Here is a 25,926-nt window from a genome sequence, read left to right on the forward strand (position 1 = left end):
ATTATGTATTTAACAAATAGTCTACTGTTGGTAACACTATGAAAGATGCCTACATAGCAATCGTCTGTGTATTGACGGTTTTCTATGATTTGTGACAACGATCTGTGCGTAATTATATTTGCACGTATTTTGTTAATGTTAATATTGAAGTAGTTGCTAGTTGGAGAAATATATGTTGATCTGAAAATTACAGTTTATATTGCAAATAATTTATAGAAAAAGAAAATCGGACAAAAAATTGTAATGATCAATTTTATGACGAACGAATAAGCTTGTTCTGAAATTTTCTGTATTTCCTCAATCAATTCTTTCATCGAACAAAACTTCTAAATCTTGAAAAGCAACCTTATTAGATATTTAATTATTTGTATGACGAATATTTCCAAAAATGAACTAATCAAATTTAGGTATAATAAATAAACCAATTTTGATTCTACTAAACTCTTTAATTGACACTTGTCACTATCTAATAACTTATTTGGCAAATAACTCGATTTATTCCAAAGTTCACGTTATTAGAAGGCGAAGAAACCGAATTTTTCGTTATTCGCGTAAATAATAGTTAGTAGGGACATTATTAGGAAGTGAAGATATCCGGCCTAAGAAGAAGAATAAACTCGCTACAGTATACTATATCTGTTTTCGGCAACTTGCAAAAAAATCGTTCATAAGGTGACGACAGACGAAAGACAACGTAACTTTATAAGAGAATCGTGAATTTAACCGGGCGATAAGCGAAATATCCAAGGATTAAGTTATCTGTGATTAGCACATTTGCGATTTGTCATTACCAAAACAAAACTTAGATCAAAGATGCAGCATTTTAATTTAAGCTTTCAACGAATTTCAATCGAGAGTATTTTTAGGAAAAAGCAATATTCTAAATTAGAAAATGGATTTTGAAGGCGTATGTAGTAAATAAAGGATTTAATAGAAGAACCATATAAGATTTTTTTCCTTTTAAGACTAAGAAATCCGACGAGGTAAAATTTAGATTATAATCAGAAAATATTTTGAATAAACAAATCCTATCCCTCATTTTAGGTAGGATTAATATAAGATCACAGGTTAATAATAACAACTAGGAATAGGAATAAAAATTGCGTATCTTACAATCTTTTTTATATTCACATTTTCTTGTGTTGGGATAGTTTTATTTTCAAAGTTAACCCTTTCAGCTCCATCGTCATCATAAATTTGATTGGACACGAGAATTTAACGGAAAACACCCAACAAAGAAACAAAGAAATATCAACAACAAATCCAAAAAACTATCTGAACACGTAAGAGTAACACAAAGTTGGAACATAAAAGGTGTGGGGGCCACCACTAATAAATATTTTATGCCACACTCACGTAGTGCAAGCCTTAAGGTCCAGCACACATTGAGTCCATCCCATGCACTTCTCTCGTACAGCTCACGTATATATTAAACACAGACTAGGTGTATATTTTGAATGGTAACGCAGATTAAACAAAAACGATTCATACCCAAATCACTATCAGTATCTAGCGACTTTTCTCGATATGGAATCTTAATTTAAAACTGACCAACAATTTATTATGTTACAACTACTTCCAACAACTGTTTATTGAGTTAAATAAAGTGGGGTTTACAGATAATTTTTTCTAAAATAATGTACCTACTTATCTACGAGCCGCAGAATTTCCTTGCAGCTCCATCTCACGCGAAACAGATTGGGTCTGAGCTAGCAATGAAATAAATATCCACACGTGTGCTGTGTGATTTGTATGGATTTGATTAAATTTGCAAAAGGGCTAAAACTCGGTGCGAATTAATTTCAGCATACGCAGATTCAACGCGTAGTCCAGACGAGATCGTGTTGATTATAAGAATTGATTTTTATTAGAAAGACATATTGAATACAACCCATCTCAATCTTGTATCCAGAAGATCATCAAGTTCTTCTCGGTGTGGAACATACAAGAGTCTAAAAAATATATATTATCTGAAAGACAGATAAAACTGTTAGTCTTAAACCATGTTTTATGAACTATTGGATGTGCATGAGTTGGGCTCAGTTTGAACTGGGCTTAATGCTCATTTACATTACATACAGCCACTTCTCGCGCTTTTTTCTCAAGTTTAGTTCGTTTCTTAAAGTGAAGTGGCAAAAAATGGGACTGCGAGTTGTATGATTGTCCCACTCCTTCGTCACGATTGCTGCTGGCGCTAGTCTCAATTCCTCACCATTCACCTATCTACAGGCGAACAGCGATGGCTGCTCTCATTGATGCTCCCGTCAATTATCAGTTGGGAAGTATTTCTTTTTCCACAAGCTAAAAAACGTACTACTACTGGCATTATTAACATGGTGATTGTAATATATGGTAAATTCACTATTTCTTCTTTATAAAATTCTTAACACTAATCCTGGATACCAAAAACTAGCGAGTCGTGAGTCGTGTCTAGCGACTCTCAAAAATGCTGAGCGAGAAAAAATATGCGAGAAATGAAAAAGTGAATGACGTCAGCCCAAACGTTTTAAACAAGACAAAAACTTTCTTGGTGATTATAATTCTGCACCAAATAGAAGTCAAATCACATGCACTCCCTCAACAAACAAATCGGCCAAGAGGGAAATAACGAAAAGGCATGCTCTCATCTGGTATGGTTCTGATCCGTCTAACAATGTATAACCACATAGTGCTAATGTGAGAAAAGAACTTCTCTAGAAGTAGTGAGAAGTCTTGACCACTCACCTCACAATAATCTGGCATTCAGGGACTTTCACCCCCTTCTATAAATTAACGAAGAGCTCCAATATGCCGCAAAGAGCTAATTAATGGATGGATGGCGACATGACTTCTTTGCAGACAGTATAGACTTGTACCTTTGGCAGTAGAATCATATTATCTCAATACGTCTTTTACTTGGTCTATTTGAACTTACAAAAATACCCCTCGTATTATCGTGTCCGTATGATAGTGTGGATTTACATTCTGTCCTACTATTTACTTCATTTCTAGCTTTCAGCAAAGTCTGTTATCGAAATCCTGTGAGTGGTACTTTCCCCCTTAAGTTCAATGTAAATGAGCTTTTAGAGACTACCTTTAACGCTGTAATTTTGCTTGTAACGACTTTATATAGGGTAGGTTTGGCGTAAGCACTGAAAATAATCGGAAGTATTTGATTGAAATCCCAGATATTTTATTTTGATCATTTTTTCTAGAAGAAAAAGTTGAATAATTGTATGTATATACTAACAATCGATTCTGATTGAAAATAGATGATGGATTGGTGCACAACAAAAAATGAAAGACAGTTCTTGTGTAAATAAAATAATCAGAATTACCTTGGACTCAAATCACTCATATTATGGTTAATATCAAAACAAAGTGAAATATGGTTCTCAAAAAGTCTAGAGTCTAAGAAACACAAAATAACTTTTTTAGCCAAATTTGGTTTTCAATTAAGGTTACAAGAGTTTTCCTATAATTTTCTTTTTGGCATTAACATAAGCTTCCGTTTCAACGATGACTTCCTAATTTGATTTATTTCTTAGACTACAGCCAGTAGTCGCTGAGGTTCATATCTGAAGAATATGCGTAAGAAATCCGAATCATTATAATCCTCTCGTTATAATTTGTCTTGATAAGACTTTTTCTTCTGCAATTAGCACCAGTTATTTATGCTTTTCTCCTCCATTTCATTCAATAATGTGCAGTTATAAATACTGTTTCTTAATTCCCCTTGTTTCAAAAATCCATTGTGCTTTTGCTTTTTTCGAAAGACTCTAAGCAGTTCCAATTTACTCAGATGACTGCTATTTTAACGGAGGTGAGAAGTAGGAAGTTCAGGTGTTTCATCTATGTCCTTATATTGATGTTCACTCTATATATCTTCCAGATATCTATTCTTTCAGTTTCTCAAGTTTTTTGATGAAACCCCTTTTGGATTTTGTCAATCAACGATGGATGTTTGTACGAACAACTTCAAACCTCAGAAACTAGTCAATGATCGTTCTATGAACAGTACTTTCCCTGTTGAGAAAAAATATTATTGTAGAGAAAATTTGACAGTTATCATTTAAAATTTGGCACTTCAAGAGAAAACTAGAAAAATATGCAGAATATCATGAATTTCAAGACTAATGGACTTATGAATAACTTTTTAACTTGCACAGTTATATAAACTTACATGTTTATTGTGCTATGAAACAATTTTTATTTTAAAAGAATTCAATATGAAGTGGCATCAGTCCAACAAGCATTTCGCCCAATACAACTCACACTCGTTTTGAGGAACTTCTTTTCACAATTTTTCCATATCTACTTTAGATGATTGCCAATGATACTATGAATCATTGGAGACTATTTGAAGATCGATAATAAAACTTTTTATGAAATTTTTTGTTTTCTACTGATAGATTCCGAGAAATTTGCTTCACGTTGTAATCATATTTTTTATATATATGTATAATATTTTGAGAACATTACCAATAAACAAAATGAAATATTGATTTTGGAGTTATTTTAATATATTATCCTTTGATAAGCTTGTCTTCATGAAAAAATGATCGCAATTACATCTTTTGTACATATGATTTTAAATACAATATTAATATTGAATTTTAGTTCTTTTATTCCATTGCAGGAGTTCAAAACTCACATTTTAATCCAACAGAGATATACGGACACCAGATTGAGCTACTCCGCTTTATCCCCTAAAAGAGAAGTTATAAAAGGCGAGGACGATTTGAAAAATAAAATATGGATACCTCATTTGATTTTAACAAGCGAAAAACAATCGACACTAATGGGATTGAACGACAAAGATATTTTCATACAAATTAGTCCAAATGGAGAAGTTATATACGCTTACAGATTGAGCGTGTTATTTTTCTGTTGGATGAATTTGAAAAAATTTCCGTTCGATATTCAAGTTTGCGATCTGACATGGGTCAGTTGTGAGTAGAACATGTTTTGTAATGCTAAAGAAGCTAAAGAATCAAATGTTTTTATTGTGAATTGCTGTAACAAACTATCCAAGTTATATGATAAACAGTCGATCTAATTGATTTTTACCCTGAGACCATACTCTATAAATGAATTTAGAATATTAGTGGATATTGAAGTATTTGAAACAAGCATGGTCATGTAGCCCGAGTGAAGAAAACTTCATGCTCTCTTTTGATTTGTATCGATACATTGAAATCATAAATGTTGATAGCATTATTATAAAATTAGAGCAGGTTTTTAGCGATAATTTAAGTAAAAAATAATTCTTGGTATAAGAATAAAATTACCGATGAAAAAATTAATGTCACTATTATAAAAGCGTGGGGTGCAGACAATAAGTCTGCGTCTGATTCCCAGTTCCGGTACTGTTCAAATGATTTATTTGATTACAGAAAATTATTCATTAAGGACTTCTGCAATATAATACATACTTAACGGTGAAATGAAACTGACGTCCAAAAACTGTAGACGATGTTTTGACCTCCCAGGTGGTGCCTCATCTAAGAGTTCTGGATTTTCTCTAGTCTTAGAGATGAGAAAGAACTGCAGGATGCTAAATGGTCGCATGGAAATTGGATGGTAAAGGTGGATTCGATTTACTTTTGGCCGCCTCCTCTCACCGTGTCGTCAAAATTTTGGATTCTTCTTTAATGGATCTTGGGTCCCAAATAACACTTCTTCTAAAAGCTGAACTAATTACGCTTTCCTCCATATTAAATACGACTGATATGGGTGGATGGCAGGTGGCTAAATAATAGTGAAGTTTATAAATAGCAGGATGATCACCAGGGAGGTATCTACCAATCAACATCCTCACAAGTTTATTGCAGTGCGGCATCGGGTCACAGTAACTGAAACACTGCGTTCTGCAGACGACAAGGATAAAACGATAAAACTTTGGAGCATTTCCTATAAACCGTTTTCATGACGGTTTCGTCAAAAACAGTGAGAAAAATTTAGTAACAGAAGGTCTTGTGAAGTTCATAGCTCTAACTAGTGACATAGCATTTTTAGCTATAGAGCAAGGTCAAAAGGAAAACTTCGAAGGTTATATAGTACAGAGCCAAAAAGCTGCTCTTCCATGCCCAAAAATCTTGCACTAATATATCCTCCAATACTGGTGCTTTATATCTCCCTAGTCCTTTTCCATCAGAAATTTTTGCCCAAGGATGCTAATTTTCACTTTTACTAATCGGGTTTCTAAAGCTGTGTCTTATTCTTTTAAGTATCCCATACTTCTTTCTAGGACTTTGTTTACTGCCTCTATCAATACCTTTTCCTACCAACATTGTCTGCTACATTTTATTATTTATTATATTATTTTATTATATTATTTCTTGTTGTTGCTGATACAGAAAAACGTTAGTCTATAGCTTGAAATATGTGTACGTAACATCAATCTTTTTGTTACATGAATTCCTGGAAATGATGAATGAGCACTGATCATGCCAACAGAAATTTGACTGTGAAATTTGATTAAGCTTCGTTGCTTCGTATTAAGAATTTAATAGAAAATGGCTTCATTTTTTCGAAGACACAAGCTCTTTTGTAAAAGTAGAATGAAAGGGTTAATACACAAACAGTGTCCTTTGTAAAAATCCATCAATTAGCTCCCTTACCTGCTGCCTTGTTCTTCGGATTTAGTCTCGAGTGATTACTTCTTGCTTCAAAACGTGAAGAAATAGCTCGATGAAAAAAGATTGGACTAATATTGTTATTATCTCACAAACAAATATCTATTTCGATAACCTCAATAAATTTATTTTCGGCAGGGCTTAAAAAATTGCACAAATAAAGACTACGTTCAAAAATTGGAGTAATTGTTATTGAAGATGGAGTTTCATTCCAAAGGCAATTATTGACCCACACTTTTATAACTTTGAGAAAAAGTGACCGTAAAATAAAAATAACACAATAATAACGAAAGTCAATATCATAAAATGTATATGATTTCAACACTTTGAAAATTAATCGGTATCTGACAAATAAAGTATAAAATAACAGTTGTCAGGAAAGGTCAAGATAAGTCTTTATAAATAAAGCTTTCTTAATATGGAGTGTTGCTCATTTTCAACATGGCGAGGTTATAATTATTTTATTTTATTCTTAAAATTTTCATATAATAGGGGAGTAAAATCCAAGTCCAATCATGAGTTTTAGTTATTCGGAGGTATAATCAAATGAAACCTACAACAACTTGTAGAGGAAACTCTAGGACATATATAGTAAATCAAATTTTAAAACTTTTTTTTAGTAAGACCCAAACGTTTAAAGTAGCCATTACAGGTCACTGAGCTCGAATTATAAAAACTGCATTTTTCTTAAAATAAATCACTGTATTATGTTAATTTAAAATTCTAATTTTTTGTACCTGATGTGTGAGCGCATCTAATAGCAATTCAGGAATATTAAAATAAACTTTCAGTTTTTCTATAAAAAAATAAGGAATGTCAGATTATCAAAATCTTCTATCCAAAACCTCATCATATGGTGAGCTATGTTAAATATTAAAAATTCATATATGTACATCGAGTCAAATGTAGTCCATATACACAGTTTACGACAAAAGAGATATGATTTTGTGTGACCTAATTATTTTGAAGAACGCATGCAATAAGTACTTATTATACAATTTTGTAACACATTTACTATTATCCTTAATATAATCCTTAAATAGTCAGTTCTTAATGGCTTAATTGGCTATCTTGTAATAATAACTAATTATGTATTATATATAGCATACAATACACATCCACAATTTCAAGTTTTCAATTGAATAACGAAAATATTGATCTCCTGGCTACTCTATCATTCGTTTTTTTACCCTCTTTCCAATCATTATTTTGCCAAGATTTAAATAGATCTTCACACTAATGGATCTTTCTTTACCAACTAATAAATGCTGAGCTTGTTGAAAATTCGATTCTTACATTTTTTTTATTCGCCATACCAGTTGTTATTTATTTTTAGGGGTATATAACGCAGACGACCTAATACTAAAGTGGGAACCTAATAGTCCCTTCAGTATAGAATCGAATCTGCATTTGACGGAATTTGTAATAGAAAAAGAATGGATAGAAACAGATATTATGCCAGACCGTTTCTATCAAGGAGGTCAAGGTAAGTTTTTGAGCTGTATTGCGTACGTCATTTATTTGTCACTAGGATTGCCAGGTTGCCAAGCCTAATAGCCGTACATTTGGGTAAAAAGGACGGACACCCTACATTTTTGAGGATTTTGTCCCATTTATTAATATGGTATGAAAAAAAAATAATCAAAAACTCCATTTCAACTATATAACCAAAAAAACTTATTGTTTAAGTTACACATCTGCTTTAAGAGCTCAGTTTCTTTAAAAATGTATTAATTAAAAATCCTTTCGTGTCAAATGTTATGAATTAAATTCTACAACCAACATTTTCGCAATTTTCCAATGAAAATACCCCATATAATGTTCATTCACTGTAGTGAAACAAAGACAACAGTAATATTTTGTTAAGCCTCCCTGAAGTCTTCTAAACTTGAGGCTGGTATTTCCGTAGGCTTCTTCCAATATCATTGGATGAGCAGATAGTATAGGTGATTTCATTTTATTAAAGCTATTAGTTGTTGGTTAATTTTGAATGAAGTGCAGAAACGAACATTTTCGGTGCTGCGACACACAAAGAAGTATGTGAAGTTTATGAGGCTGATTGCATAACAGAGTCAGAATTGCTATAAAAAATTCCGTTCTGGAGCTTTTTCCTTCGAAAAAGAGCAGCGTGGGCCTACTGAAGTTGATGAGGACCAAATCAAAATCATAATTTGAAAGGATCGAGAGTTTGTGAAGAGGCTACATGTGTCGCACCCAACAATTAAAAAACGTCTTGGACTAGTTAAGAAGCTTGATATTTGGGTACCTCACGAATTGAAAGAAACTCATTTAAATAGAATCAACATTTACGATATGCACTTTAAACGAAGTGAAACCGACTATTTATTGAGAAGAATCATCCCTGGTGATGAAAAATGGGTCCTGTACAATAACATAATTTGAAAACGATCATGGAGCAAACACAATGAACTAGCACAAACCACAAAAGCTGAAAAATAAAAAAAAGTTCATGCATTCAGTTTGGTGGGACAACGGTGATGTGTTTTTTGAGCTGCTTCCAAGGAACCAAACGATCCATTCTTAATTTGTCAGAATTGTCAAATCGGAAAGGTAACTTGTGAGAAACTATTGGAGCTTAGCTGAGAAATAATGCCACATCCCTCATGTAGCCCTGATCTGGCACCATCTGATTACCATTAATTTCGAAGTTTGTAGAATTCTTTACATGGTCAAATTTTCAATAATTATGATGACATTCAAAGATGGCAAAAAGCATTTCAGCAAAGTGGAAAATATATAATTGATTACAAACTATTATTTGTTGGAAAAAAGTGTTTCATTTATGACCTTGTGTAGGTACCAGTATTATTTATTTACTTCTTCAGACTAACTAAACAAATTTATTTTGCTTTCATTGACATTTAATTAGGAATATTGAATTTCATTTTAATATGGATAAATTTAAGTGTAATTCTTGTCAAAAGACTTAAAGTCTTAGAAAAGGAGAAATACATACTCTGCTGTAGTGGGGAGTGTCGCAGAAATTTTTGCATGAGTTGTACTGGACTGGATAAGACCGTAACAAAGGTGCTCTAGAATCAAAAGTACTATAATATTAAATTTTTCTGCACTGTCTGTGATGTTCTCACTCTAAAATATCTCCACGGTAAACTGTCACAATTACAGAAATCTCAAATCCCTATCCATAATATCGAAGCACTAGGTTCCTGCTTAAAAAAGAACAATGACATATTTTCAACAATCTCGGAAATATATGACATTCTAAGTGGCCATGACTCGAAATGGAAGATCTTATACAAGAAAATTGATGACATACACAGTCTCCACAACAAAAAGTCTGAAAATGAACAACAATCTCTATTCCAGTTGATTAGGGAAACAAAACAAGAAATTTACAACTTAGGAACTTGTTTCATGGACAATCATGATGGATCTGCTCAAGTCCAGGCTCACGACTCACTAATGTTATAAAAAGAAATAGTTGATCTGTGACAAAGTATCAATCAAATGACACTTATGCTGGATAAGTCTGCTGCCAAAAATAAAACAAATATTAGTAATAGACCACAAACAGGAAAGAAGATAATATCAACGAAGACCGACCATACAATAACGAAAATATAGATGTTCCTTCATATCTTGAAATTATGTCATCCCTATCTCATATAAACCCTTCAAAGGAGGATTGAAATTACGTGGTAGTTTCCTACATTCCGCCTCCATATACAGCAAATCAGCATGCACACTACGTGAAAGGAAAACTAAGAACAAATGACTATACGATGCTTCCCAACGCCGAGAACTAGGGATAGTTTGCACTCGGATTTCAAAATTGACACCAACCAGAATAACAAAGACCAGTCGTGTGACCGTATGATCCAAAATTCACCGATTGTTTTGACTTTAATCCAATACTATATTTCGGAAAAAAGTTTTCAAAACTTCAAGCTCAGTCGTACTCTCTGGTGATGTGGACTTCGAATTTTCTAGATTCATAAAAACACTAACTAGTCTGGCATCAATTTCTTTTCCTCTCAGGCGTATTAAAAATAAGCCTGGTCCACTAAAGGTTTACGTATATCTGCAAAGAACTTGCGATTTATCTCACCTAAGGAAATTCTCAGATAGTGTCTTCTTCAACTATTACGTCATAAGACAATAAAAACTGTCAAAGATATTTATTACCATAGGAGACTCGTCAATTCTAGTAATGTTTCTCGGACATAGTCCATTGTGAATGATCTAAGAAATTCTATCTAAGGATTCTTCATCGAGCATAATCTCTTCACTTGATAACATCAATAATTACTTTGTGAATGTAGCCAAAAATTTATCAAATTCTATAACTCTTTTTCATGATCCACTTTCATATCTTCTTGATGCTTATGCTAATTTAGACAGTTTCTTCTTTATTCCCGTAATTTTAACAGAGCTTCGCAGTACAATTAATGAAATCAAAAATAAATACTCATCTGGAACTGATAGACTTACATTAAAAATGTTTTGAGTCTGTCCGATTGCAAATTAAATCACCTTACCACTTTAATTAACATTTCCCAATTGCCTTAAGACGGCTATAATTATATCATAGAAAGATTGGTCAGATATGGGCTTTTATTATTTCTGTGTAAATCTAAAATACTGATTACCCTTTTTAAATAACAAATGCACAAATGACGCTATATTCTCCCTCCTTAATAATGTGTACTCTAGCCTAAGCAACCATCACTTCACCGCAACAACTTTTTGTGATTTTTCTAAGGCTTTCCATCGTGTTAATCATAATATTTTAATAAACAAATTGCAGTACTACGATTTCACCTCTCGTATGGCTTAAGTTATACCTTACCAACAGAAGTCAGCTTGTTAAGGGTTGATACAACGATATCTTCTTGCAAGCCAATAGAATGTGGAGTGACCCAAGCTCAATACAAGGCTCAATTTTGTTTCTTCTGTTTATTAAAGACGTTGCCCATTGTAGATATCAGTGGTAAAATATGTCTAATTGGAGACGACACTAGTTTTTCTTGGAGCCACCCTGATCTCACGGCACTTCATAGGACCATATTCAGTGACCTAATCACCATTAAATCATTCTAATATTCTCTGTCTCAACGTTTCTATAACCAAAGTTTTATCATATAAAAATACATTGCATCCTTTTTTATTAGATAACACCACCTTTGACGTCGTTGCATTTGTAAACTTCTTAGGGCTTGTGGACAATTTCTTGAAAAAATTAAGTTCCTCCTGCTTTGCGCTGAGATCAGTTTCCAAAGAAATGAACTTATCCTCCTCCTTAACTATTATGCCCTTATTGAGTCGCATCTTCGATATAACCTTCCCTTCTGGGCTACGTGTGGTGCGACTCAATTTGAGCGAATCTTCAAACTACAAAAGAGAGCTGTTGGATATTTACTCGGACAGGGCTCACCGTAGGGACTTCTTTAAAAGATTGAAAATTCTGACACTTCCTTACTTATTCATCTTTGAATCAGTTTGCCTAATTCGTGAGCACGCTTCTCCAATGTCAGAATTATCGTTGCACGACTATCCACTTAGGAACGCGAAGCACGACCTTTACCTACATACTCCACGTTCGGAATTAGTCGAGGGTTCAATATTTTACAATGCAAAAAATGCACAATCAGCTGCCAAATCAAATCGATATCATCTTTTCACGCAATAATTTGAGAGTATATTTACCGGAAAGTGCCTTCTACTCTCTAAACGACTTCTATTCTAGTAATAATATTTAATTCCAGACATGCTATATACTGGTTTAATTTTTGCTATGGACTTATTTACGACTTATTTACAAATTATTACCTGTAATTTTGTTACTAATTGTTGTTTTCTTCTGTACTCGTAAATTGAAATTTTATTTTCTTTGTATCTGTATTTGGTTATTTTTGTTTGTTTTCAGTTTTTACAAGTTTTTGTATACAAATTATAAGAACTTTTGGACAATATAGCATTTCTATCTTATAATTCATGCAACCCAGCCATTTTCGAATGATTTAATGATTCCAAAATCATAACTAATGTCCACAACATCTGCTATGTTTTGCAGCTCACATCCCGATCTACATCTGCATATTTGTGATGTGTTTTAGCCTTTCTATTTATTATCACAAGCTTACAGAAATATTTTTCACTGAAATATTAATTAACTACACTCACTCACAAAAATGTAACCGCAATTGCCACCTATGAAACGTGCAATAAGTTAACTCTATTGGAATAGTGATCGATATACCACTGCACCAGCAATTGCTACAGAAATCGTGAAAGTTATCTAAGTAATTACTTTTCGGGCAGTTTCGACATAACTCAAAATATGAAAGAACGGATTTGATATGACTAGTTCTTCATCGAGCTTTTATATTGTTCCATTCCTGCACAGTTTGATTTTTGATTATATTCAAGGGCGTTCCAAGAGCTTAGCAAACCATGTCCTACCCCAATTCTCAATTCAATTTAGGTAAAATTTTTCAAAAATCAATTGAAACATAATTCTATCAGTATTTATACATGATAAATACTCCGAAATATTTCAGATTATTTAGAGAAAGCGCAATTCAAAGTATGGTTCAGGAAACGTAAATATTTTGCAGCTAAATTTCAATTTCCAGGGGTTTGAACTTTTGTCACAAATCTCATATCCGATTTTCCAAAAATCAGAAATATTAGCATAAAATTCCAAGCTGAAAGATAAAAGCCAATTAAATTCATATTTAAATTGAAATAATAACAAATTAATGTATGTTATAATATGTTACAAAGAATAAAGACATGAGTACAAAGCATATTATAATGAATTCAGTAGCATATTCCTCTTGTTTCCGCCTATTCAGTTCAGTATTAAAGTTCAATAAAGTACATAATTTCTTCCTATTTATTGCGGTCAACGTTAAATCGGGAGTTGTACCAACTTTATTCAGTAATAACTGATTTTTCTGGTATGTTTCGTTGATTACGTAGGGCTTTTTCTCCTTCGATACCTTAAAAAGAACTATTTTTATTGTTCTATCGCGATATCGTCTTGAGGAATACTGCCTTGTATTGGGATTTTTTGCCACCATATTATAACTTCAGATTAGAACAACTGACAGTGACAGTTAACATAATCTTTATATGAAGCTCTTTTCATGTCTTCTTATTTTTCAATTCCATGACCTAAATCTTTTATGAATTCGGACAGTTTAGATCAGTTTTTAAATTAGGATATACTCACTAGTATTTGGGAAATCGTGGCATTCTTCACATAATGAAGAAAACTACTTATGTTTAAAATAACCGCTCAGCGCTAGTACAAAAAGCTATAAACGCGCGTTTGCGATAATTATTATTATTATTAAAATTGCAATTTTTGCTTTCATCTTTGTCTTTGGAGATATTTGTAGCTCCTCGCTAACCAAAGCATTATGCACATATTTTGCGTAAGCATAGGTGATAAACATTTTATACGAATTTGAACTTGATCCAGCCACTAGGTTATGCTTTGTCATGTTTGTGTGAAACCGTATTTTGCTTCAGACTTTGACATAGTGCATCAGAAACTTTTGTGAAACTTCAGATCTATGAAGAGAATTGTTTGACAAGTGCCCGGGTGCTTCGGTATCTCAAGGGATTTTTTTGAGGAGCAGATTCAATGGAAAATAAACCATATAAACATTTTAGCGCTAAGAACCTATGAAATGTCGATAAAATGCAGAAATTGTTTGATTAAATCGTGTCATACCAACATTTAACAGATTTTGACAAATTAATTGGGGATATAAAAGCATACCACTGGCTCCTCAATCTCGTCACTCATCGTAAAAATGGTGAAGCTGCAGTGCAATTCCATATAAAATGAGACTTTGCTTTTGATATCTTGAAAATAATGAGCAACACTGTATATGTGAACAATGTATCCAAATCATCATCAAATGTGTTCAATCTAGAAAGGAACTATCGCCAACAGGAGATTCATCATCCTGTACGATAGTCAAGCAGCCAATAGAGGTCTAGGCTCAAATATCATAAAATCCAAACTCGTTTAAGATTGCTTAAATTAATTAAATTAAACGAACTGGAAATTAAAATCTCCTTTCAATGGATTTCAGAGCACACCGGAGCGCAAGGAAATGAAATAGCTGATTAGCTCGCTTAATAGGAGACAGAAAAGCCCTTCATGGGACCCGATCCCTTCTGTGGTATTAGCTACAGAACAATGGAAAAAGCACTGGAAAAGAAGGTGGATTGAAGCGAAACAAATAATTGGGACAACCTACAGGGACTGAGACAGGCAAAGATTCTTCTGGAAAACTATAACCAGAGTAGATGTGCTGAATGTATCAACCTAAGTAAGAACAATCGAATACTAACAGGAATTCTATCGGGGCGCTGTCACCTCAACAACCACCGAAGACGCTATACCTAGCAGATAATGCGGTGTGCAGATTTTGTTACACAGAGGAACTCTATCCACACTCTCTCAAAGTTTGAAACACTAAGGAATTCCAGAGACTACACCTGGGATCGCTTGAAATAGAAGATGAAGATCTCTGGCAACTACAGCCATCCCACAGTCTAGACACTTTGAAAGGAGTGGTCGCAGTGTATACGAGACCCCAAATCTATATATACATACAAACTTACAGTCCTTATCTCCAGTTCCAGTATTTCTGTCTGGAAACCTTATGAGTTTGTCTCACCAATATATCAATTCAGATTATTTGCAGCCATATGTCTGGAGCTGTACTTCTTCATTTTTTCCTATACACAGGTACAAGGTATTTTATTCTTAAGAAAAAACCTTGATATGATAAAGTGTTACGAAAGATAATCCTGTATCATTGAGAATAATTTTCAAATTTGATATTTGAAGCTGACTACTATATTTGTGTATGTATACACATATAACCATATTTATCACTGTATAAACAGGTTACGCCCAAAATAATAGACGGAAGTGAAAATACGTGTACTCATAGATGTACTATATACCATTTTTGTCTTCTCTAAAATGTACAGTAAGACCCCGCTTAACGCTGTTTCGTTTAGCGTTGTTTCGGTTTAGCGTTCTTTTATTTTAACCCAGGGATTCCCCGAAATCGCTCGCAGCATACGGAGATTCCCCGAAATATTATGCAGCGATAGGTTTCAAATACTTATCCGAAAGAGTGTACTCCGAAAGAGTGTACTTGTATTTCTTGTTTGGTGCCGTATTGTACAGACATATTTTTATTTTTGGAAACATTTGTTGACATTATTGTAAGTAGGTATTAATTTACATATTTAATACACTGTCAAATATTTTGATCTTTAGTTTTTTACTATGGGTGATAATGAAAAAGAAAAGAAAGCAACCAGAAAAAACATTAGATTAGAAGATCAGATTCTGGTGAACGTCAAACTCTAATTAGTGCTTCATTGAATTTGCCAACTTCAACAATAAGGACCATCATAAAGAATAAAGAAAAAATACTGTCATCGGCAACTGCAACTACGTCAAGCTCTGCAACTAGAATTACCCGTTCTAGAAATAATATCATAGAGGAAATGGAAACACGACTGTCTATATAGATTGACGACGAAATTGACCGCAATATGCCATTAAGCCAATCTATCATAATGGAAAAACCTAGAATAATTTTTAATTACATTCAGGCTGAGACAATTGACAAAACTGAAACTTTCGTTGCTAGTCGAGGATGGTTTAATAGATTTAAACATCGAAATAACCTTTACAACATAAATATTACAGGAGAAGCAGCAAGTGGTTATACAAAAGCGGCGGCTGAATTTCCAGCCATATTAAAAAAATAATTGAAGAAGGAAACTATCCTCCAGAATTGGTTTTTAATGTTGATGTAACAGGCTTGTTTTGGAAAAGAATGAGTAAGGAAGTATATTTGGCCGGATTTAAGTAAGAGCGATGACGTTGGACACTCTGTCGATGTGGATGAAATAGTGGAAGAGATAGTGAAATTAACCGGTTTTGAAGGGGTAAATATGGAAGATGTCGAAGAAATAATTCAAGAAGCAGCCGCTAGTCTTTCTAATGATGAGCTCAAGGAATTAACTGATCCGAATTTTGACAGGACCTCAAAAGTAAGGCGTGGTGTTAGAGATGCTCTATCCGTTTATGAAGAACTTTCAATAGAACAACGCAAAAGAAAAAGGCAAACAACATTGGATGCTTTTGTCACAAAAAGGCAGAATACTGAAAACGCGGAAAGCTAACTAAATATGACTGACTTAGAACTTTATTTGTTTTTTTTAAAGAATATTCGTTTTGTTATTTAAATTTTGTTTGTATTTTTGCAAGAAATAATAATGGGTATTGATTTGGGCTTCAAGAAATAAATGTTTGGTTTTATTTTTATTAAAAAAACATACTTCTTAAATTTAATACCTAAAACAAATTTCCTAGCCATCTTCCCCTTACCCCAATATTTACATGTAAAGATAGCTTCGTTTAGCGCTGTTTCGCATTACGCTCTACTTTGATGGAACGTATCCCCCGCGTTAAGCGGGGTCTTACTGTATATTCAAATGAATATATATTTATTCTAAATTATAGAAGTAACCGTCGAAAAATCACCAGATGGTTAATTTTTCTTGAAATATGACTGATATTTGAAAATATTAAAAACCGTTTTCTATTTTTAGGAAAAAGTGCTAATTATAGTGCTGTGATATTTAAATTTCAGCTTGCTAGAGAAGTTGGTTATTATATGATGGATTACTTTTTACCTTCCATATTGCTAGTCTGTACATCATGGGTAACATTTTGGTTGCAAGCAGACGCATCTCCTCCAAGAGTTGTTTTAGGTAAGTAAATACAAATTTTTTTCTCTATATCTTTCATGCACTATATATCAATATATGTACCCTAGTTTCTCTGTCAATGATTTTATTAAATTCCATGTCTTGAGACAAGCAGTGACAAAATTGCCGTTGTAACCATTGTTAGTTACGATGTGGTGGTTATAGTGATTTGTTATTTATTTTCTTTGAGAATACTAAAAATAATTCATTCAATTGAACGTGATAATAAAAGAATACGGTTATGTATAAAAAAAACGTCTCTTTACATGCGTGTTCGTTCTCGACGCATTCTTCTTTCCTGCCATGTCGCGAGTGTCTTCGGAGATTCTTGAGTAGCATTGAAATAACGGGTCGCCTACTATTGGGAACCAGAAGTCAACTGCATTTGAATAAACTACGAGGGCGAATCACTAAGTACGGACAACCATTATAGCGAGATTGTGTTCGCAGTGTCTGTAGTGTTTTATTTAATGTACTAATGAAGCTCACAAAATAATAAAATTTCTTTTATTGCAAAAACAATTTTAAAGTTGGAATAAGATAGTTCACGACTAGAAACCGTTGGGATGTCCTTAGCCTTCAAAATTTTGCAAAGGGAACAAAAAGAGCTATAAATGGGACAATGGTTTTCTTTTTTATCATAATATCGTACCGTGGTATAAATTAGATGCGAAAATGTCTGTAAATTATTTAAACGTGTAAATTTCTCTGTTGCCTATGGACTAATTCTCATACATGGTTAATAGGCGTCAAAGTAGGTGATCCAGTAAGTTTTAGGAGAACAGCTTCTTTCAAAGAACATGTTGTATCCTTACCATTTGACGATGCGCATTATCGTGTTCTTTCAATCCTTAAGAAAATGAAATTATAACTATAATACATAGGCAATGTAAGCACCTGTTTTCATTGCCGTCGATGTATACCAAGTTTGATCTGCTACCGATGCATCATTTTGAGGCATGTCTCAGCTTTGGTTATTATTTAGGGACGGTGTTTCTTTTGTGTTTTCGTTTCTGGAAATTCTAAGCGATGTTTTATCTGCCACGCTTTCCAGTACTATGTGGAGAGGTGAGAGATTTAGAATCACTTCTAGTGCAGCTGTTGGGCATGAGAAGTAGCGACATGTAAGAGGAATTGTAATATTGGAAGAGAGAGAAAGAGGATCGGTTTACCACTCTCTATTTCGCTTTACTCGCCAATAAAAACTAAACTCCGCGTTTACCGTTCCTACCACTCGAAACTTCAACGTCATGGCAATTCAATCAAAATAGAGCAGAGAGATATATAGAGTGATATACCGATATCCTTTCTTTTCTTATTAGCAGTTCGGGTTGAACTTGTTTTCTCTATATTTGCTAAATTTCAACCAGTTCCGACTTGTTACGCTGCTTCTATAATCGATTTAGTGAGATCATGATCTTAAACAAGGCATAACATTAAAAAGTATTGTTCAAGCTGAAAGAAGTACCGAAAAAATTCACGAAATATTAATTCTATCCCTGGTGACATTGTCTATTCTCGGATGATCGATTCAAAAGTCACTTAAGGATGGTTGAGACATCTCGTGTTGATAGTTTTAAGTCACATGGAATTGAAAAATCAGTCAGTTTTTCAGCAGTAATCAATACTTTTAATAATTGAAAAACTGATTTTATCGGATATATTTAAGAAAAAACTATAAAATTGAAAGCGCCCGCATTCTTAAACGAAATTTCTAAATCTATACATCATTTTGAGGCATATTCCAGCTTTGGTCATTATTTAGGAACAGTGTTTCTCTGGTGTTTCCGTTTCTGAAAATTCTAACTGATGTTTTATCTGCCACGCTTTACAGTACTATGTGAGAGATTAATAATCACTTCTAGTGCAGCTGTTGGTCATGATTTCATACCGGTTGCAGATATGTAAGTCAATTTTCATACCTTCGAGAGATTATTCCTCGTGGTATTCAGATTAGTTCTAATACCCCAAACCACTGTCCCATATTTGATTATTGGTCTAACAATTACCGTGTACATCCATAGTAGAATGTTTGGGTTACAACCTCTTACCTGCGAAGTATCTGCATTTGAAGTGATTGGCGGTATTATGAGAACGGTCAATACTTTGCTAATAATAAGCTGATTAACAACACGTTTTTGTTAACGTATATTGAGCATAATTTTCAAGTTAAGGAGAAAAGTGCAAAATGAATAAACGATTACATCCTCTTCACTTTCATGGATACTAAGTGCGAAGGGATAAAAACCACAAACTACTGGCTGAATTTCATTCAAATTTCAAAATCTCTCTATTTTCTGAAAATTTCCATATAATCCTTTTATAAATTGTAGATGCAATTAGTAGTAATATAGTAGTAAATGTAATTTTTTGTGTAATATAATATTTTCACAGGTACCTCCACTATGCTAACTTTCATCACATTAAATTCGGGACTGGGAAAAACTTTACCGAAAGTGTCATACATAAAAGCAAATGAAATATGGTTCTTGGGTTGTATTAGCTTCATATTCTTTTCACTCGCTGAATTTGCTTTTGTAAATGTCATATGGAGAAGAAAGTAAGTACAAATTGAAATAAGTCATTAAGTATCCTCATATTAACACAAGCTATGATTTGATTAAAAAAAAAAGATCCTTACCTCTTGGAAATATATCACAAAATCTGATTTATGAACTTCTACGAATATCGACAATAATTATATTAATATGAAATAAATGCAAAATAAATATTCACAATCTTCATAACTTATTTCCAAATTTGAGGTATCTTGCTCTTCTTATAAAAACTTGTAATATATTATAAATAAATCATGAGAAAATGTGGGCCGACCCCCACAATAGACATAGTCAACAAAGTTCGAAATTGTCATTTTTCTTAGAAAAAGTTGGGCTGTTCTAGATGTGTCTCAGTTAATTAAGAGATTAGGGTAAAATGTAAACAGACTCTCCAGAAATATTCCCATGCAATAATGGTCGCCCACAATACAATTCAGTCGATAGTATTGTATTGTGTATTTACCTGAATTTGCTTTCAGAGTTCCTTTTCTACCTTTAGGACTGCTGGAATATCCTAGAAAGTGCGTCAGTTAAAGCAATAATGGTCAACCGCAATTCAATACTAGATAGACCATCCACCGTTAGTCTGCAATATTTTCAACTGAGGGCAGTTGAATACACTCGAATACTGAAATAAATACCAGCAATTATTCAAAATTTATACAACCTCAACGAATATTATCGAATGACTGACCACGATGGCGAAACACCATAATATACAGAAGGAAGTCGTACAAAGCATCGAATAATAAAATGAAAAATGACCTAGTTATTGTTCCTGCTAAAGGAATCAATGTGACAGATAATTTTGCGACCATTCGCTTTCATCACTTGAAAATATTCTTAACTAATATAATCGCTTCCAGAACATTGATGTGAAGTTATTTCTTTAAAGTAAAACATTTCAAATCCTTTTCTTTACATAAAAAAACTATATAGAATATTTTACCATAATTTCATTGATGTTTGTTTTATTGTTTGTAGGAAAAAAGTTGAGTTGATAAAAGCCAACAGTACACACATTTTGAAAGGTGCTTTAACCCCTAGCCTGGCAAGGAAAGAAGTAAGAAAAGCAAATTCCATGAACAACCTCCATAAAGCAAGGTCCTGTACTAGTTTGGATAAGGAAATAAGTGACAAAAACACTCAATTAAATTATTTAACTGTTCATGTAAGTACTTTATACACACCATCCGTCAGTTATTCATTCCATTAAACATTGTTTCAAGTTGAATAATCCTTGAGTAAGATCATAATCAGAACTCCACATTCAATTTGCAGATTTTTCAACAACTTCAAACAAAACCAAATTGACAGTAAATGTTCAAATTCCTTTTCGTTGACCACTAAACAATCACTCAACTTAATAATAAATTATATAACTATTTATATTATAGTCCTGTATTACCTACATGTTGCTGAGTTTTAGGTCATTGAATAACTCCATAAAACGAAGTCTGATGATGAATAAAATTGTGTAAGCTAACTCCATTCTTCACCTCATTTTCATCCAACAATGTTCTATCCAAAAACTGATGTAGCAGTGCGCCTTCGAGTTGAAACCACATTCTCGATTTAAATTTTTGAATCTGCCACCCTAAAGTGCTCAAGAAATTTTATGTATATTGAATAGCCTTTAACAAACCAGGTGTGTTATCATGCATTATGTAACCTTTTTTATTATGGAGACTAGGAAAAATGTAGCAACCATTGTGTTTGGGGTAAAGATTGTGATATCATATTACAACGACAACACATTTAATAAAAATAAAAGCTTTGCTTGCTATTTGAATGAACATTTCGCCAGTTCAACTTCACTAAATTACCTATTCCTCGGCACTATAGTCCATATAGGACTTTATGAAACGGCTCTACTTGTTTTTCTAATTTTCCATTTGCTCATTGTCTTGTCCTGACTGCTTTATTTTAAGTTTCTTTGGCCATTTGGTTGCTTCTGCCTATCACATTATATTTTATTTTGTTATTTAAAAGTCTGATCTCCTTCTAAATATCTGCAGCTTTGAATTCTTGTTCTTGACATCAAGTTCACTTCAACGAACACAAAAATACATAATGTTTCATTAAGAATTATTCCCTCCCGACTAGAATCAATTTTTTATTAGGTATTTTAAAAAAAGCTCTGACCGTATTTTAACATCTGAGGCTATCAAAGTTATTTCATCAAGTATCATCGAGTATCGCGAAGATATTATGGGAAATATAAATTTGAATCAGCCTAAAATATCTGAAATTGATGGTGAAGACACAGTTAACAAGCGCAGCGTTGGTTCATTCGTTTTGATAGTGGAGTTTTGACTAGTTTACAAGTGAAGCAGCAACCTAGTACAAGCACTCACCGATTAGCGGACTTCTTTAATCCATCTAAAGTACTATACATCGTCACTTGAAATCATTGGGTGAGATCTTTAAAAATTGTCGAATACTATCATAGGAATTAACCGAGATTGAGACCAAACGTCGAGTAGAAGGGTGTAGACAGCTTCTTGTTCTGTCAAAAGATTATCATTTTTTTAGACACATTGTTACTTGCGATGAAAAATGGATTCGTCTAAACAAACTGAACATACAAAATCAATGGTTGGACAAAGAACAATTATTAGATCTCGTCGCAAATAGAGGTATATTCAAACGGAAATTATTGTTGTGTGTCTGTTGAAAATACGAAGGTTAGTGTACTTTGAAATTATTCCAGTTGGTCGAGCTATCAATGCCGAAGTATAAAGTGGACAGCTGATGCAGATGTATAAGTTTTTATCGTAGAAATATCCAGGTTTAGTTAACCGAAAGCGAGTTCTCCTACAACACAATGCTAACCCACTCCTGCGAATGTTACGCGAAATAAGGCCAAAGAACTTGTAGTTTATGAGACACCCTCTATCAGTACTTCCAAATTATTTTAAACACTGTTATCGTTTTATGTATCATATGCTTAATTTTAATATATAATAAGTTGATATAGTTTTATGTTTCGTTCAAATATGTTTTCCAATACATTATTGATCAGCCGTAGACCTTCCAGTTCTTAAGCCACACTGGTCGCGTATTGCTTTTCATCATAGGATTCTATTCACTACGATACTTGAGAATATTTTGTAAGTATTGCGGTAATATTAGCAAACCAGTACGTCCCCTCTTTTATATATAGGGCCAATGATGGCAATTTGCAGTTCATTTGACATTTACTTTTGAATCCACGCACTAATCAAAAGATCTAAAAGCATCTTTACTTTTCATATTTAGTATCTTTAGTGAAATTGAGTTTTTGATGTTTTATTGCTCCATACCTGAGAATTCCCAGTTTTCATAGAATTCCACACTTTATTCATTTATCCCTACTTCCACATAAGCTGCATATTCCTTGTTCAGTAGATATCAAGGAAATTTTCAGATTTTTTTAACAATGTGTCTATGATATTTTATATTTATTTCACTTATTAAGCTTCCTTAAGTTTGCCTGATTCCTTTATCAAACGTGAAGGTGTCAAAGCACTCTATTTTATAGTTTTATTTTATAATATTGTGAAGAAATTGATTTTTCAAACAATCTAGAAATTATCTTTCGAAATAATTCATTTGGATCACATATGAAGATATCCTTATCTGGGTTCAATTTTCCAAAGCGAGCAAGCTTTGGATCAGTTTCAAGCAATCACTGCACCGATTTTGCAGATAGTTTTTTCATATTTAACCAACAAAGCATTTCTTGCGGAGCGGGTTGAGGGGTATTTAAGTAACTTTTTCTTTGCTTCTTCAATTTATTTTCTACTCAAAAAATAATGTTCAATTAACACCGTAGAGTGTTTTCTTCTTTATCTTTAATAAAAACCGCTTTCTTCATATAAGTATTAGAACAAATCTAAGATGACATAAAAAACATAATGAAAGATTATAATTACAGTATCGACAACGTCTGAAAGGCACTTTTCCGTAAAGACACTCTTGTAATTCTGGTTTCAAAAAGGGCCAAAGCAACGTTCATACCAAAAGCAACAAAGAAGTATACCACACATCCTGATCTCTTCAGTCCAATAATCACCATCTCGTTACTACTTAAAACGTTGGAAAAAGCTGTCGAAAACTAAATTAAAACAAATATTCTGAACTGGAAATCCCTCTATCCGTGTCAATCGGCATGCAAGCAAATCTACGGAGACTGCACTGGTACCATTGACAACTGGAATTCACAACGCAGTGACGAACAAAGAAAACGTAGTATGTGCCTTCTTAGACATACAAACGTGCCTTTAACTGTGCTCCACACGAGTCTGTCAAAAGAGCTTTGGACGTGAGGGGATTAGATAGAAAAACTTCCAGATGGATAGCACAACTACTATATACTAGAACAGTAGACATAAGAGTAGGACACCATTTCAATCAATGCTAACAAGAGACAGAAGCATCCCCACTTATGTGGAGCTTTGTAGTAGACTCTTATGCGGACTGACTAGATTCAGCACATCCTGTAAGGAATATGCAGACGACAGTCGTCTACGCAAGAGGATGCTTTGGGAATACACCCTCTGACCTAGTTATAAGACAATCAACTATACAAAAAGGTAGTGTCGATCGGTGGGGTTAAACGTCAACCCCACTTAATTTCCTTTACTAGAAAGAAAAAACTTGACCTCAAGCCCATCAAGCTAGATTGCAAAGAATTTTGTGGAAAACATAGGGGAAATATCTGGGACTCATACTAGATAGTGAACTTCTATGGAACAAACACAAAAAACGAAAAGGAGATAATCACTAAAGCCACAAAAGCCTTTATGAAGTGCAGAAACTTCAAATAAAGGATCTGAGGTTGAAATCCATAGATTCTACTGTGGATGTACACGGAAATTGTTTGGGGTACTAGAACTAGTCCGTATACCACGAGGTACAATCTCTCAAAGGTACAAAGACTCGCTTGCATTTGTGCAACCGGGGCCATGAAATCATGCCCAACATCTACACTAGAAGCGATTATAAATCTCCCACCTCTCCTCATAGTACTGGAAACTGGGACATGTCTCAGAATGAAGCTTTGAAAAAATTTAACTCAATACTAACCTGCAGAAGTAGGTGAGATCAAAGAAAGCAGAAATTAATGCAATTGGAAAATGTGTCCAGTGCAATCTAGAGAGGATCTAACGCAAACAAGAGATCATCATCCAGTTCGATATACAAGCAGCCATTGGAGCTTCAAGCACCAATATCATGAAATTCAAACTCGTTTAGGCACCTCAATATCTACATACACAAATATTGGTTTCATCGTTTTCATTAACCAGTTTTATTAGTTGTTGGTAATCATAAGACTCTCATAACTTTATATAATTTAGTATGCTCCTCATAAACTGCCTTAAAATCGAGAAAGAAAAATATAAAATATTTAGAGACGATATTAGTCTTGAGCGTGATTTTATCTGTTTCAGAGTTTGGGTGCAGGTATGGTCCCTACTATAACCCATAGTAGCAGCGATCTTATAAATAACGATGAAAACGTTACGACTGTTCCAATTCCTGAAGCAATTAATACTAATCATGTTCCTTTCCATACAATGACGCCACAAGAAGTAGCCATTTGGATTGATAAGAAATCTAGAATCGTATTTCCAGTAGCATTTATTATATTTAATATATTGTATTGGTCTTTTGTCTATGCATTATAATATCATTGTTATTATTGTATTATAAAATTTTTAAAATATAGTCGATCATATTGAACGTTAAAATGAATTTAATTTATTTACATATAAGCGCAGGTAATATACAAGATCAAGTAAAGACGTCGTCGGCTTAAGTCGCAAACCTCTAAATTCACAGCAGACACAAATAAATTAACGATGAAAGAAATGAATGAAGACTTGACCTGTTCTTTTTTAAAAGGGATGGGGATATTGGCTAGATATTAAACTTCGAAAAAAGAATTGGAGAAAAAGAGTAAA

The 25,926-nt window shown here is 33.4% G+C and overlaps 1 protein-coding gene across 1 annotated transcript in view; it reads left to right on the top strand.

Moving 5' to 3' along the window:
• The window catches only part of LOC130446308 (pH-sensitive chloride channel 2-like), a 45,501-nt gene extending 19,788 nt beyond the window's left edge, over positions 1 to 25,713 (top strand). The window contains exons 3-8 of the mRNA XM_056782481.1: positions 4,619 to 4,931; positions 7,954 to 8,103; positions 17,262 to 17,423; positions 19,815 to 19,980; positions 20,963 to 21,149; positions 25,414 to 25,713. Coding sequence (XP_056638459.1) covers positions 4,619 to 4,931; positions 7,954 to 8,103; positions 17,262 to 17,423; positions 19,815 to 19,980; positions 20,963 to 21,149; positions 25,414 to 25,650 — 1,215 coding nt within the window. The 3' untranslated portion in view covers positions 25,651 to 25,713. The remainder of the gene's footprint in view (positions 1 to 4,618; positions 4,932 to 7,953; positions 8,104 to 17,261; positions 17,424 to 19,814; positions 19,981 to 20,962; positions 21,150 to 25,413) is intronic.
• The last annotated feature ends 213 nt before the right edge of the window (positions 25,714 to 25,926 follow it).

Source organism: Diorhabda sublineata, chromosome 7 (genome assembly GCF_026230105.1).
Source record: "Diorhabda sublineata isolate icDioSubl1.1 chromosome 7, icDioSubl1.1, whole genome shotgun sequence".
Lineage (NCBI taxonomy): Eukaryota > Metazoa > Arthropoda > Insecta > Coleoptera > Chrysomelidae > Diorhabda > Diorhabda sublineata.